Source organism: Panthera leo, chromosome F2 (assembly GCF_018350215.1).
Source record: "Panthera leo isolate Ple1 chromosome F2, P.leo_Ple1_pat1.1, whole genome shotgun sequence".
Lineage (NCBI taxonomy): Eukaryota > Metazoa > Chordata > Mammalia > Carnivora > Felidae > Panthera > Panthera leo.
The window spans coordinates 17475198-17491618 of NC_056695.1; the positions used below are offsets into that span (position 1 = coordinate 17475198).

The window sequence follows — 16421 nt, forward strand, 5'->3', positions numbered from 1 at the left end:
AGTTTACATAGTGTTACAGATTTCTACATTTGTTCTCATCTTCTGTTTGCCTTAATTGCATCACAGTTTATAGAGGAAAGTACTTGAATATGTGTATTTTGAAAAATGTCCCAGATGATTCTGAAGAGTATTATCACCTTGGAACCACTGATACAGGATGAGAATACCTAGCCAATTAAAAATCTAGATGATAGGTTTTTAGTGTCATAGTAACATCTTAAATTTATTAAATTTCTTAATTATTCCTAAATTTTACCATGAGTTGTGTATCAAGTTGCTCTAATATTTAATGTTTTCCATAGTACCTTGCTCCTGAAGTAATCAGAAAACAGCCCTATGACAACACTGTAGATTGGTGGTGCCTTGGTGCTGTTCTCTATGAAATGCTGTATGGATTGGTATGTATTTCTACTCTTTCATTATTATTCCAGTATATTTTAATTCTTTGAGTTTTTGCTCTCATTTTAGTAATCTGGAGGACTCTTAGTTAACACTAACAGAGCAATAGTAACCTGGTTAAACAAATCCAAAATCACATTAGGGATATGCACACACACACCAAAAAACTTTCGCTTTGTTACTGGTCTTTTAATGTCATTTTTTCTGTTGTCCTAATCAGGTGTTCTCATCCCACTTGGATTTTTTAGAAGTAGATACTAGTTACAACATTAATATTATCCACTTTATTTTTTTTTTAATATTATCCACTTTCATTCAATTTACCCCAGTCATCATTCTGCCCAATTTCAAAAAGATGGGAAGAAAAATATTTTTGTATTTATCAGAAGATAACATCTTTTGGGTTTTGCCTTGTGTTTTATTTTTATAGGATATAATACACTGGTGCTCCACTTTTTCCACCATTGGGAACTTTCTCTTGCCTTTACCATAAACACCATGTCTGGAAGATTTTATTGAAAAAAAAGGGATGTTCACTATGAAATCAATTGCCCTGGTATTTATTAATTAAAGACACATAAGACCAACCAGAGCTTCTGATTAACATGTGTAAAGTTGCTCTACTGTATTGATTAATATCATTCCAACCAAAGCAAACAGTTTAGGCAGTCAGTTTACATATTCTTACAGAAACAACACATGTTTTTCTTTAGGCTTTTTGAGATTTTTAGAATAGTTTCTAGAGTCCTTTTGTGGTCCCCTGAGTATCCAGCAACCTCATGCTGGGAACTGTGCACTCATCTCCTATGCTGCTGCCCACACAAAGCTAAATAATACCATCAGCTGAGACCTGAGCTGGGGCTTGGTTTTTTTGTTTATTTCACTTGTTTTGTGTGGGCTTCCCCCTGCCCCCACTGAAAACTGGGGAGCTCTTAGTGTAATCTAACACGTAAGGCACATGTTAGAACATTTGTCTTATGTTGCACACTTTGAATGATAGATTCCTATGACAACCAACACTGTCTCTTCTTTGCCCTTGCTTATTAAAAGAGTCGATTTCCTGGTTATGCTAGTGACTTGGAATACCTGATACACCTTACTTTCTTTAACTGCTGGATATTTGCCATCCTGTTATCTCTGAATCTTTCAAATTTCTTTAGAGGACAATGAAAATGTAAAATATTATCCTTGTATGTAAAATGCAGTTGCCTCAAAAGGGAACATTTGAAACCTATATTTCATAAATGAGACTTTATTTAAAAATGAAGTTCAAGGGTGACCCAGTTAAGCATCTGACTCTTGATTTCGGGTCAGGTCATGATCTCATGGTGGTGAGATTGAGGCCTTATGTGGAGCTCCATACTGAGTGTGGAGCCTGCTTGGGATTCTCTCTCTCTGCTCCTCCCCAGCTCCCTTGCATGCTCTCACTCTCTCTTTCTCTCAAACCTTTAAAAGATTTTTTTTAAATAGAAAAATGAAAAAATTAATTTCAGTTTTAAAAAGTAAAAATGTTACGGGGTGCCTGAGTGGCTTAATCGGTTAAGTGTCCGACTTCAGCTCGGGTCATGATCTCACAGCCCATGTCGGGCTCTGTGCTGTCAGCTCAGAGCCCTGGAGCCGCTTTGGACTCTGTGTCTCCCTCTCTCTCTGCCCCTCCCCCCACTGGTGCTCTGTCTCTCTCTCAAAAATAAATAAAAGTGACAAGCCTATAACTCCCTTAACTTTAAAAATTATTTTTAGTTTAAAACTTAACTGCATGATTAGTTAATCCTCATGTTGAAGCTATACAGGTCTTTAAGCTGTAGCAATAGAATTGTAATTCTGCACAGCACACCCATAATACTGCCATTACCACAAGTACTTAGGAAGGAGCACTATCTTCAGGTCTTCTCTCCTAGCAATCTCTGTTTTAATTAGTTTATTCTGAAGTCTCAAGAAATTATTTAATGTTTGATCTGTGTGGAATCTCTGCAATAATTCTTTCATTATGCTTCTGATGAGGTTGGTGGTTTTCTGTCAGATACTATTATGCAGTTTACACCTGTCTGCAGGGTGTTCCTAAACATTTCAGTGAGCACATAGTGGGCTCTACATGATGCTGGCTTTAAACATTTTTTTTTAACATTTATTTTTGAGAGACAGAGCGTGAGCGGGGGAGGGGCAGAGAGAGAGGGAGACACAGAATGCAAAGCAGGCTCCATCCAGTCTCTGAGCTGTCAGCACAGAGCCCAATGCAGGGCTTGAACCCGTGAACCATGAGATCGTGACCTGAGCCAAAATCAGACGCCCACCAACTCTTGATTTTGGTTCAGGTCATGTCTCACGGTTCGTGAGAACGAGCCCCACATCTGGTTCCCTGCTTACAGTGCAGAGCCTGCTTGGGATTTTCTCTCTCTCTCTCAGTCTCTCTCTCTCCCCCCCCCCCCCCCTTCTCCTTCTCTGCCCCTCCCCTGCTCGCTCGCACTCTCTCTCTCGCACTCTCTCTCTCTCTCTCTAAAAATAAACTTAAAAAAATAAAAACCAACCTCTTTGCATTGGAGACTATGCTGCAGATGTACACGTGCCCACAGAAACCTTTGCATTTCTGCAGCTGTCCAGACCCAGGCTGATTCCTGTAGATCAAGGCTGAATCCAATTCTTTGAACCTCATTTTGGTATAGTTCAATTAACACTAACTTCTGGGGCACCTGGGTGGCTTAGTTGGTTAAGTGTCCAACTTCAGCTCAAATCACGATCTCATGATTTGTGAGTTTGAGCCCTGCTTAGAGCCCTGTGTCAGGCTCTGCACTGGCATTGCAGAGCCTGCTTCAGATTCTCTCTCTCTCTGCTCCGCCTGGCTCACACTCTCTCTCTAAAAAATAAACATAAAACAAACAAACAAACACTGGGTGCTTGAGTGGCTCAGTCGTTTAAGTGTCTGATTTAGGCTCAGGTCATGATCTCATTGTGGGTTCAAGCCCCGCACGGATCTCTGTGCTGACAGTGTGGAGCCTGCTTGGGATTCTCTCTCTCTCTCCTCTCTCTGCCCCTCCCCTGCACACACACGCACGTGCACACACACATACACTCTCTCTCTCAAAATGAATAAACTTTAAAAATAAAATAAACTTTAAAAATAAAATAATAATTTTAAAAAAACACTAACTTTTTTTTTCCTTTTTTTCCCAGCCTCCTTTTTATTGCCGAGATGTAGCTGAAATGTATGACAATATTCTTCACAAGCCCCTAAGTTTGAGGCCAGGAGTGAGCCTCACAGCCTGGTCCATTCTGGAAGAACTCCTAGAGAAAGACAGGCAAAATCGACTCGGTGCCAAAGAAGACTTTGTATGTACATCCTTCCCAGTACCACTTTATTTAAGCTTATTTGAGACTTGAAGAAAAATTCTTATTTTATGTGGCATTTAATGGGATGAATGTAACTCTTAAATAACACCATGAAAAAAAAAGCACATGTGTCCCAGCAGTTTTTACCATGTTTATATGGCATGAAGCACTTGCATGTATGTTTTTTTGTTTGATCTTTATGACCATTTGAGCCTCTCCGCTTCACCCCTCACATTCTGCTTTCACACCCTATATAAATTTTTTTTTAATTTTGAGAGCACATGTGGGGAGAGTGGTGGAGAGAGAGAGAGAGTGAGAGAGAGAGAGAAAGAATCTTAAGCCAGCTCCACACTCAGCGTGGAGCCCAGTGTAGGGCTCAATCCCACGAACCCTGAGCTGAAATTGGGAGTCGGACTCTCAGCCAACTGAGCCACCCAGACACCCCTCACACCCTATTATATATTTTATTTTCATTTATAAGAATTTCCCCTCCCTTTTTAAAAAATGTGTGGCATGAATTTTGTGATTACCTAAACTTTTAAATCATTTTATTGAAACAGAATTTATAAGTGGCTCCTGTCTGCATGAGGTAATGCCTTTTGCCTTGAACTAGCATTAAATAACTTTTTTTCCTGAGAATTTGGTGACACCTCTCTGAGGTAATTATAGAATCTACAGGTTTGGTGGGTCTTTTTTGGTTTTTTGGTTTTTTTTAAATTAGGGCAATTAGGGGCACCCGGCTGACTCAGTTGGTGTAGCGTGTGACTCTTGATCTTGAGGTTGTGGGTTTGAGCCCCACCTTGGGTGTAGAGATTACTTAAAAATAAAAAATCTTTTTAAAAAATTAGTGTAAATTAAATTGCTTATGTAGCTACTGGTGTTATGTTGGTGTGTCAACATGGACTTTTAAACTCAAGTTTCTCACAAATTCTTGGGGACTCTTTTATCAGTCGTGAACTTGAGCTGTGAATAACAAACTTGTCTGTTGGAGCTTTTCCTTTCCCACACTCCCCAGTACGTAGCTCTGTCAACAGTTTTCTGCCTAGCTTGGATTCATTCCATAGTCCATTGGTTTTATTCAGTCTTTCTAATACTTCACATCTTCTTGCCCCTTGGGCCTTTTATGGAATTCGCTGACAGAAATCACAACCCTGGATGAATCCACTTGTCATCTTCTGGGCTGCTAAACAGTGCTGAAGAAGGCTGCCCCACTGGGCATATTGGAAACACTATGAAGTTATAGTCATTAATCTCCTTTGTGCTTCATCGCTGCTTGGTAATGTTCCTGTGTTTCTCTAGCTGCTTCTCCTACTGTCTGTATTAATGATTTCAGACCTTCTCTCCAAATTTCCAGACTCCTTTTCTTCACTTTTAGCAGATGATCTTGCCTTCTATTTTATAGGGAAAGTAGAATCAGCAGAGTGGAACTAACTCAGCCTCGCTGTCAGATTTGAAGACCTGCACACTCCTGCTTGCTGTCATTTCCTTCTTCCTAATGTAGTGGACAAGGCCAGTTTGTACATCTGCACTGGATCCTGACTTCTTGCAGGGAACCCTGTGCATGCTATTTTTCTGCACAGATAACTGCTTGCTTTTGTTAGAGTGCATTCCAAGCAATAATGAGACATTATCAAATCTCTTGCTTCTTAAACTGAAAGCCCTCAACCATGCTGGCCTGCCAGGTAATAACTGTTTCCCTTCATAAAAGTTTCTGTGTTGATTTTTTTCTTTCCCAGCCTCTTCTCATTTCTCAATTTACCAAAAATAGCTACTAGAATTGCTAAATCCCTCTATTCCTCAACTTGCCTTCTCAGCAGTATTTAAACTTCCAACACTCTTTCTTGTTCCATAGGCTTCTGCAAGAGCCCACAGTCATCTCATTCTGTATTTCCAGGCCCTCCTCCGTAATGTCCTGTGTAAGCCACTTTCTTCAACCTGATGGTTAAATGTTGTGGTTCCTTGTGGTTGGCCTAAGCCCCCTTTTCTTCTTCTGTGTTCTCTTTCTGGACAGTCTCAGTTGGCCCAGTGGCTTTGGTTATCTCTGTGTTTTCATCTCACACATTTATAACTTCAGTCCAGACCTCTCTTCTTAACTCTGGACTCATAATACTTACATGTTCAGCGCCAGTCTTTGGATTTCTGGTTAATACCTTAAACACAGCATATTCAAAACTGCTGAACTCCTGCCATCTTCCTTTTGTGTGCCTCAGGTCAGAAATATGAGTCATTCTCTACTTCTCTCTCTTCCTTACTTCCATATTCAAACGATAGCCAGATCCTGTTGCATTTGCCTCCTAAATCTTTCCTATAGCTATACACTCTTCTACTTGACTGTGACTACACTTTTCCTACCTTTTTCAACTTTTTTTTTTTTAATTTTATTTTTAAGTAATCTTTCCATCCAGCTTGAGCCCCAAACCCACAACCCCGAGATCAAGAGTTGCACACTCCACCAACTGAGACAGGTACCCTTACCATTTTCAACTTTTTTTTGCCACAACAGTAGCTCTGTTTCCTTAATCTGGCCATGGCTTTCCAGTCCATTTCCCTATTACATTCAGGTCTTAAAAAAAACAAACCAGAAATCCCTTATATTTGTGACATTCCCGTATCTAAAATACCCTGATGGCTTTTCATAATCCTAGGATAAAACTCAGAATTCTTAATGTAATTCTTTAACCAGTATGATATGTCAGTTTACCTCTTAGGCTTCACCTTGTGTGACAGTCGCAATCCTTCCTTGTATTTTAAGTTTATTTATTTATTTTGAGAGAGAGCACGCACATGCATGCACGTACAAGCAGGGGAGGGACTGAGAGAGGAAGAGGGAGAATCCCAAGCAGGCTCTGTGCTGTCAGTTTAGAGCCCGATGTGGGGCTCAGACTCACGAATCATGAGATTATGTCCTGAGCTGAAACCAGGAGTCAGACACTTAGCCGACTGAATCACCCAGGTGCCCCTTGGCTCGTTTTCTTCATCAAACTAACCTCTTTGCCACATGAGGGCCTTCATATTCTGCCTGGAATGTTCTCCCCGTCATTTTTTATCTAATTTTTATCATCTTTCAGACTTCTGATCAAACATTACTTAGTCTCCAAGATGTCTTTTTAAACCCACCAAACTAGGTTGGATCCTACTTTATACACTTCTTTGTCACCTTGCAGGGAAAATAACTGGAATAAATACTGTGCCAACTTTTGATAATACTAACCCAGAATAGAATTTTTTTTTTTTTTGTAAAATAGCTCATCCCTTTGATTTTACCCCTGCCCCACTGTGTAAAAAACTTTTTGCCTAACTTCTTTTTTACCTCAGCCATTCAGACAATAATTATAGTTCTTTGTAGCTATGTAGTACCTTATTCTTTTCATACCTCTTTTATTTCCATATTTTCCATTGGTCCTTAAAGCAACCTGTGAGGTATCTTTTTTTTTTTTTTTTTTTTTTTTATTTTTTTTTTATTTTTTAATATATGAAATTTACTGTCAAATTGGTTTCCATACAACACCCAGTGCTCATCCCAAAAGGTGCCCTCCTCAATACCCATCACCCACCCTGCCCTCCCTCCCACCCCCCATCAACCCTCAAGGTATCTTTATTTTACCTATGAAGAAACTATGACTGTGAAGAGGATATAACTTAAGTTGGTCATTCCAAGTAACTGTCTTTCCTGTTTTGCTCTGGCAGTCTCTCCCCTATGCCATTTTGCCACATGAATAACATAAACATGTACCTAAAAAGAATTAGTGAGGGACAAAGTGGTAGTGGTTTGCCTTCATATAATTCTTCAGTGAGTACTTAATTATATTTTTCAACATTATAAAAAATATATGTATTTTCTTTAACATTCTAGCTTGAAATTCAGAATCATCCTTTTTTTGAATCACTCAGCTGGACTGATCTTGTACAAAAGAAGATTCCACCACCATTTAATCCTAATGTGGTAAGTATATATCCAAATCTTGCTTTCTGAAATAGTAAAATGGAATGAATAAATAAATAAATAAATAAATAAATAAATAGTGAAATGTAGAACTATATAGCTCATCATAACTTTGGCAATAGATCTCAAAATCTCATGTGAATGAAATTGAATCAGTACCTTAAATACTTTAAAAATCTGTTTCTCAGCATTTTCTAGTATACTGATAACTTCAAGATGACCAATAAGATTATAGCTACGTTGCATTGGTAAAAGTATCTCCTAGCACAGCAATTATGAAATGTTTCTTTGGAGCATGTATAAGAAAGGGATGAGTTCATTAGATTAAAAAAGATGCAAATTGGGGCACCTGGGTGGCTCAGTCTGTTAAAGCTCCAACTCTTGATTTTGGCTCAGGTCATAATCTTAGGGTCATGGGATTGAGCCCCACATCCACGTTCAGTGTGGAACCACCTTAAGATTCTCTCTCTGTCCCTTTGCTCCTCTCCCCTGACTCATGCTCTCTCTCTCTCTTAAAAAAAAAAAAAAAAAAAAAAAAAAAAATTAAAAAAAAGCATACCTCTAGATTTAGAGAGGATTGTGCTTTAAATAAATTTTTTTTAATTTTAAGTAACATTAATGCATCTTTTTTCTACACTGATATAAAACTAGGCACAGGCAAACATTAATGGTAATGTAAATTGTCATATCCCTTTTTGGAAAATAAAATTTTCATGTTAGCTTGACTTGGTAAATCAGCTGATAGAAAAAATTTACATAAACATAATTTTTTTTAAAGCTGAAAGCTGCATTGAAGATTATGTTGGAAATTTGGGGAAATAAATATAGAACAATAGGGAATTTTTTAATCATCCATAGTAGACCAATAATGATATTACTAAACTATTGATAGCTATATATATAGGCATATATACTTTTATGATACTTTTATGCATCACAGTATGAAGTTTATTCCCCATACTGCCAGGTTACTGCCATTACTGTCCTCCTTATTATACATGATTTATAAATGAAGAAATAAAAGTCAGAGATGCCACATAGCTGATTTGAAAAGTAGCAGAGCAAGGATTCAAATCTGTGCCTTATTCCAAAGTCACTATTCTTTCTATGCTTTCTTGTGCTTGAGTGTCTAATTAAGTAAATGATAATAATAAATACAGAAATAAGGGTGCATCTGGGTGGCTCAGTAGGTTGAGCATCTGACTCTGGCTCATGTCATGATCTCCCATGAGTTTGAGGCCCACATCGGACTTGCTGCTGTCAGCGCAGAGCCTGCTTCGGATCCTCTATCCCCCTCTCTCTCTGCCCCTCCCCTGCTGTTTCCCTCCCTCCCACCTACCCCCCCCCAAATATTTTTTTAAATGAGCAGACACTTAGAAAATTCTTATAATGTTAGGTAAAAACATGGCAATTATGGGGTGCCTGGGTGGAATTCTTTCTTCCTCTCTCTTTGCCCCTACCCAACTTGTGCTCTCTCTCTCAAAATAAATAAACTTAAAAAAAAAATGGCAGTTATAATTTTTGTGACTTACGATTATAGTAGTAAAAATAACACATAAGGACTGGAAGAGAATATAATATAAACCAAGATTAATTTGGGATTGCAGGGTCATGGGTGAACTTGTGTTTCTTTTATTTAAAGTTTTTTGGTGTTGCGAAATTCATGAAAGACTTTTTAGTAGATTAGTGCAGGATAAGGAAAATACTTTAGGAAAGTATTATTTAGTCTACTCAGATTTTGTTAAATGTTTGTTTCAGTGCATTGCTCATGGCTGGTAATATTTACTAGGTGTGATATTGTACACCTATTAACAGAACATTTATAGATTGCCTCATTTCATTTAGCTTATCCAGAAGTGACTGTTTCAGGAGTAAGGACAGACTCCATTAAGGACAGTTTCTGTCCCTAATTTCTAGAGTTTGCAGTAAGAACCTAGGGCCTTTAAGAATTATTTTATTTTTATTTTTACATTGAAAGTCTTACTGACTTTAGTTATCTTCAAATAAATAGGTCATCAGGCACATTGAAGAGTTGAGTTAGGTACTCCTAAGCAATACTGGAAATGGAAACAATGTAGATTTCAGAGTTAGATACCTCAGTTGGGATTCCTGCTTTTTTATGACTAATTAAACTTTTTTAAAGCAAGATCCACAACCAAGAAGCCACAGGGGGGGAAATTTTAAATCTGACCACATTAAATCTAGAAAGGTCTATATGAAAAAAAAAATGCAGACAACAAACTGGAGAAAATTTCTTTAACATATAAAGCATTCTTGTAAGTCAATGAGAAAAAAGACTAATTACCAATAGAAACATGAACAAAAGACACAAAATACACAGTTACGGAAGGATAAATACAGCTTTTAAATATATGAAAAGAGTTCAAACTCAGGTTACCATTTTTCACTTAACAGATTAACAAAGATCAGAAAGCTAGAGTATGATTAAGTAGATGTTCTCAATACTTGCATCCTTTTTTTTTTTTTTTAACATTGACAGCAATTCTTTGAAATAGTTCTGCTATTTTCCATATAATACAGATGAATTAACTTAGTCACAGAAATGGTTAATAGTTTGCCCAGAGTTCACAATTGAAGAACTAGGGGCACCTGGGTGGCTCAGTTGGTTAAGCCTCTGACTCTTGATTTTGGCTCAGGTAGGTCATGATATTTAGCCCCTCATCCAGCTCTGTGCAGAAGGCACAGAGCCTGCTTGGGATTCTCTCTCCCTCTCTCTCTTCCCCTTTCCCGCTTGTGCGTGCACACACACACGGTTGCTCACGCGCGCTCTCTCAAAATAAACATTTTTTAAAAATAAAATAAAGTTAAAGAACTAGAATTTGAGCTCAGGCTCTTTGAAGACAAAACCTCCCTAACTCTTAACATAAGCAATACAGTATTATCCCTGTTACTACTAGCCAACCCATAACGGCATTCACAAAATACCTATAAAATCAAGTAGAAGAATATTTGCCATCATTTACTGAACACCTTCTACATGTCAGATTCTGGGAATTTTATGTATTCACACATCAGATCCTCACAAAAACCTTAACAGGTGGGTGGTACTATTTTTACTTTACAGAAGCAGAAATGAGCTCACAGAGAGGTAGTTTATATAAAAAATTATAGCTAGCAAATTTCATAGCCAGAATTCAAACCTTAGTCTTATTCCAAGCCCATACTTCTTAGAATAACATGTAAGGATTTGACATTTTTTATATGTACCTAAATTCAGTTCCTTCTCTTCGGTGGGGGAATTTCTCATATTGAGGGATCTAGTATTCTGGGTTTCCCTTGTCTCTGCTCCACTGTTTGTAGTCCTACCTGCCAGACTATATCCTTAGCTTAGAATATCTTCTCTAGATCCTTGTCTTTTACCTCAGTTAGACTTGATGACTTGGACATGCTAAGGATTCCCGCCCCCTTGGCCCCTTAAAGCAGAGGTAACCTAGAGATTCAGGGATGAGCTCTAAGAGTGAGTCACCTGAATTTGTATCTCAACTTTTATCTGCAAATACATTGGAAGCGGAAAGTCCATTAGCTTGTATCAAATTTGTAAAGGAAGATTAAGAACCGCTTCCATCGAGCAGCTGCCATGCTTTACTTCCCAGGTTCTTGGCCACTTCAGGCCTCTAAAGCTAAGGTGTCACAGGCGAATGCTTAACGACCTCTGTAGCGCAAAGAGTGTTAACTTGCACGGTTTTATTTACAACGCCTTCATTCTTTAAGCAAAAGGCTTTACCTACCCAGAGTTCAGAAACTGACAGGCAAGCATTTTCCTGTAAGTTCAAGTGAAAAGTGCTGTCTTGAAAACCTACTTGGGCTCCTTTTCTAAACTTAGAGGTGGTGATGGGTAGAGAGAAAGGGATTCAGTTGGAGGGCCTGAGGTTCACATTGACTTAGGTAAGGACTCTTGTTATGCTAGCCACCCTTGTCTCCCCAGAGCTCCCAACAAAAAGAACTTTGTTAGGACAGATAACCTCACCTAAATAATAAACTCTGGAAAGGAAAAGCAGAAATTGCTTCGAAGAAGTGATGACGTAGGAAGACATCTAAACTTGCCAGGAATAAATATACAAATTCGTGAAGGGGTTTTAATGAAAGACTAAATTAATGAAAACAAAAGCTAAGATGAGGGGCACCTGGGTGGCTCAGTCGGTTAAGCATCCGACTTGAGCTCAGGTCATGATCTAGTGGTTTGTGAGATCCAACCCCATGTCGGGCTCTGTGCTGACAGCTCAGAGCCTGGAGCCTGCTTCGGATTCTGTGTCTCCCTCTCTCTCTCTGCCCCTTCGCCATTCACACTGTCTCTCTTTCTCTCTGTCTCTCTCAAAAATATTTTTTAAAAAAAGCTAAGAGGAATAATAATATGCTTTTGATGTTTTAGGCGGGACCAGATGATATCAGGAACTTTGATGCAGCATTTACAGAAGAAACAGTTCCGTATTCTGTGTGTGTGTCTTCTGACTATTCTATAGTGAATGCCAGTGTACTGGAGGCAGATGATGCATTTGTCGGTTTCTCTTATGCACCTCCTTCAGAAGATTTATTTTTGTGAACAGTTTGCCATCCAGAAACCATTGAGGCAAATACAAGCCTACAGATGAGACTGAAACTCCTGTTTGTGTGAATATATTCAAATCTGTTTAACTAGTGCCTCATTTTTACATGTAATGTTAAAAAATACGAAAAATGTATTTTCTGCTGTATGCAAGAAAATAGGGCATTTCAAAGAGCTAGGTTTTGGATTAAAATTTGTATTATTGTTTATTAAGCTTATTTTTAAACAAATTTTAAAAGCTATTGTTCTCAGCATTAACCTATTTTTAAAGAAAACTTTTTGCTAATGACTGTTTTTCCCCCTCAGTTTACACTAACATCTACCCAAGACAGACTATTTTGCAACAGCCTATTTCAGTTCAGTTAACATAAATTAATGCCTTTGTAACTCTCTACTTTGACCTTTGTTCTCAGATCAGAACTATGCAATTGGTATGTGGTTAAGAAGAAAACACATCTTTCCATGAGAAGTCGTTGGTTGACATAATCAGTTCTTGGTAGGATTAAAATGTAAAAGCATAGTTAACACATGGGCTGTGAGTTAACATTTGGAGTAAGTGTTCATTCTGCAGATCAAATTAAGAAATAACAAGGAGATCCTTTACTTTTGAAATACCAATTCAAATTTGCGAATTTTTTTTTTCTGTAAGAAAAGTAAAAGCTTAATAGTTAGAAGGTTTAAATATTCCCAAAGATCTGAAGGGTAATAAAATACTACTGGATTTTTTTTTAGGTGGTGCCAAAAATGAATGTCTCTGTGTCATGTATTTATATTACAAATACATTCTATTTATGTTCTTTCTGGTCTTTTGATGTTATTGTTAAGTAGGCCTAAATCTCAGTATTTGCTTTTGCAGACAGCTGTGTAAAACTGTTTTCTAATTGGTTAATAAGTGAAAAATATTGAGCTTTCTGGAGTTTTTACCTAATTGGGAATTAAAAAATAGAATAGCAAATTCTAGGTCAGTGTAAATATATATTTCGCTACAATGTAACAGGTTAAAAATAATTCCAGCAGATGCAATGACAGTATCTTACTTGTCTTAGGAAAAGTACAGGAAACTGGCCTTAAAATCATATTAAAAACCAACTAACTGTGGACTTGTCACTATGAAGAGAATACAGAAAAACTAAAAAGAGTGCTTGTCTTGGAATTCTGCTTCTTAGAGTAGAGATTTTTCAAGTCATGTAGGAAACATTGTGAAAGTTTCGAGACCAACTTTAAAAGCTTAAGGAACAAGCATTCTTTCCATGTATTTCCTCTTGAGAAAAAAATCACAGAAGCATTTCACACCAATACCCTTTGGCTTAAAAATGTTCATCAAAATGGAGTGGAGGAGTGTGCTTTTGTTAGATTAATAATATTTGCATCCAATACACTGAATCTTACTTTAGAGGTAAGACTTTAATAGGGACACTGTAAATATTTGGTTTATTTGGCACTACTGTAAGTTCTGCTTTTACACAAAGCTCTTTGCTTATTATAAAGCAAAATAAAAACTGTAATCTCCTGTATGATTTATTTTTTACTCAGCCACTCCTTAATTAAACTGCCAAAAATTAAAGTGCAATATTGTATATTTTTAAGAACAAATTTAAAATATTATGCTGATGTTTATTGGATCACAAGAAATACAACTTTTACAGTAAAATAAAACTAGCAAAAAGATTAATAATCCTCTAATTCCTGTCATTATTTTAAATTAAATTGGTGATGGTTTATAAAAGTCATTACAAAAATGATTTGTATATGTGAGGAATAAAAGTATAAAACTTAAATATTTGGACACACATAAAAATTAGATTATATGGATTATCATAGGCTGACATATTTAATATTCAGGGAACAAAACCTCTTCCAAGTTTCAAGTTTATTTTTTCTTTCATAGCATGCTAAGTCTTTTAGAAAAGAAGTGTGTGCCCTTTGAATAGTTGAACCATTTCATGGCTATTACCAAAATAAACTCAGAGGTCTAAGTGAAGACTGCCTAACATTCTTCATGTTATCCATACCTCTTATTTTATTGCATATGGTACAGTGTAGAGCTTCCCAGCCATTGTTACATTATAGCACACACTGAAGATTACAAATTTTTGGCATACCTGAGGAGAGGTGCTAAATGATGCAGGTACTGGCAGCAGGTTCTCTGTTCAAGATTTTTAAATTCCAAAATAATTTCTGAACTTAAGATATTTACAGAGAGAGCCAACAAACACTGTTTGGATTTAATTTTAGCAATGGTGAACATTTAAAAGGTGGTTTAAATATTTGAAAGATTTATTGTAAAATTTTATCACTATAAAAACCATTACCAGTGTCTTTTAGCATACTTGTTAACTAGTAATTATCCATAGGCATAATATTACAAAACTTTACATATTTTATGAGTCATTCTTTTGTACATCATACACTATGTGAAAAACAGGAGTGAGAATTACAGGAACGTTTTTGGTGATGTTTGAATGACTTTTTTCAATAAAGTGTTTTGAAATTAATAACTTAATTCCTCATTTATGTAGTTTGGAAATTAGGTCTCTTTTAAAAATGGGATTTCCTGCCACTTACCTTTAAAGTCAGTGTTTACAATTCTGTGGATTTTTATAGATTATTCCATATCCCAAGGTCATTGTTCATTTATGTAGAACCCTAGAAATATGTAGACGAGTTTCAGGTGGCTTGAGTACTTTGAAATAATATGCCAACCTTTGTGTATAAATGAAATTGACTTGGGACAGGAAGTTGTGTTACATGGCTTTGTTCAGATGCCCAAAAGGATTCACTGCTGTAAAATGATTGGGCTTCTTCTCTGCCATTTTTGTTCTTCTTTACTCACCTACAATTAAGAGAAATTGCTCTTGGGGCACCTGAGAGGCTCAGTTGATGGAGCATCCGACTCTTGATTTCAGCTCAGGTCATGATCCCCAGGGTCGTGGGATCGAGCCCCACATTGGGCTCCACACTGGGTGTGTGTAGCCTACTTAAGATTCTCTCTCTCTCTAAAAATAAAAAGAATTAATTTTGTTGTTGTTTAAAGAAATTGCCTTCTAACTTCCCTGAAATCATTCCAATTGGGAATTTTTGTATCTTTAACATTTTTGGTGTCTTGCGAATATTGCATAATCATTCATTTGTAATCCTTTAAACATAGTCCTTAATTAACAGTTAAAAGGACCACTATGCAAAAATATTTTATTTTGCTATTCCCTTACATCATGCCCATTTTTATAGAGGTAATTGAGAAAGAAATATAGCTGTCTCAAAATGTACCTTTTAAATAATTTACCCAAAGTCAAGAGAGTATAGTTTAAAATCATATTACACAAAAAAAGCCTATGAGAAATATAAATTCAGAGTGACATTTATAGCAGTGAAGTGGCTAATCAAAGGATCCTACAAACAAAAGGTTAATTTTACATATACTGAAAATGATGAATCACTATATGAATCTTAGTAACGTAAAACAAAAATTGCATCACTTTACATAACCTTCTTACTGGAAGAACCAGACACGTTTGGTGATTTTACAAATCTTGTGCTCAAATGTAACATGGAAGTTTTTACTATAAATTCTCTTTTGCAGTAATATATCTCACAGATTTATCATTTTCTTCTAACATTTTTCAGCATTTTCATGTTATTAGGAAGCAGAGATTTGCACTTCAAATTTAGGTAAGTTTCTGTGGGAAATTTCACAATGAGTTGTCAATATTTAAGTGTTACTGTGTTAACTTATGGGATCCAGTAGGCGGTAAAACAGACTTACCCAAATAGTCTAATTTGATCTCAGTGTGTTAGACGTTTTCAGTTCTTTCCAGATAGTAGTTAATATAGCCTTGCTTTGTTGAATTTTTCTCTTATATGTCAATGATAGTAATAATAGAAAAATTACAACCTACTTTGCTAATGATACAGTGATGTTGAACATTAACACTTACCTTAGATAGCCCTAGCTATATGCCTCAATTGGGTGTCAAAAGCAAAGTTTTGTGTTTGTCAAAACTCATATGACTTGAATACTTAAGACTTGTGTATTTTGCTTCATATAAATTACACCTCAGTGAAAAATATTCAAAATAAAAACAGTTATATATGATAAAAAGTAAAATATAAGTAATCCAAAATGCTACCATCTTAAGTATTTAAGCCATTGTACCACATTACATGTGAAAAAATTCAGGAATTTGCAGCCAA

At 36.6% G+C, this 16421-nt stretch overlaps 1 protein-coding gene across 6 annotated transcripts in view; it reads left to right on the top strand.

The window, feature by feature from the left end:
* The window catches only part of LOC122210693 (serine/threonine-protein kinase Sgk3), a 144210-nt gene that overhangs the window by 125255 nt on the left and 2534 nt on the right, over positions 1–16421 (top strand). For 4 of the 6 annotated variants that reach the window (XM_042923516.1, XM_042923517.1, XM_042923515.1 and 1 more), the window contains exons 14-17: positions 303–398; positions 3568–3723; positions 7577–7666; positions 12057–14725. In XM_042923516.1, the coding sequence (XP_042779450.1) occupies positions 303–398; positions 3568–3723; positions 7577–7666; positions 12057–12227 (513 nt within the window). In that variant the 3' untranslated portion in view covers positions 12228–14725. Of the gene's footprint in view, positions 1–302; positions 399–3567; positions 3724–7576; positions 7667–12056; positions 14726–15854; positions 15900–16421 lie in introns of those variants that run through there. The other 2 variants (XM_042923518.1, XM_042923519.1) reach the window with 1 other exon arrangement.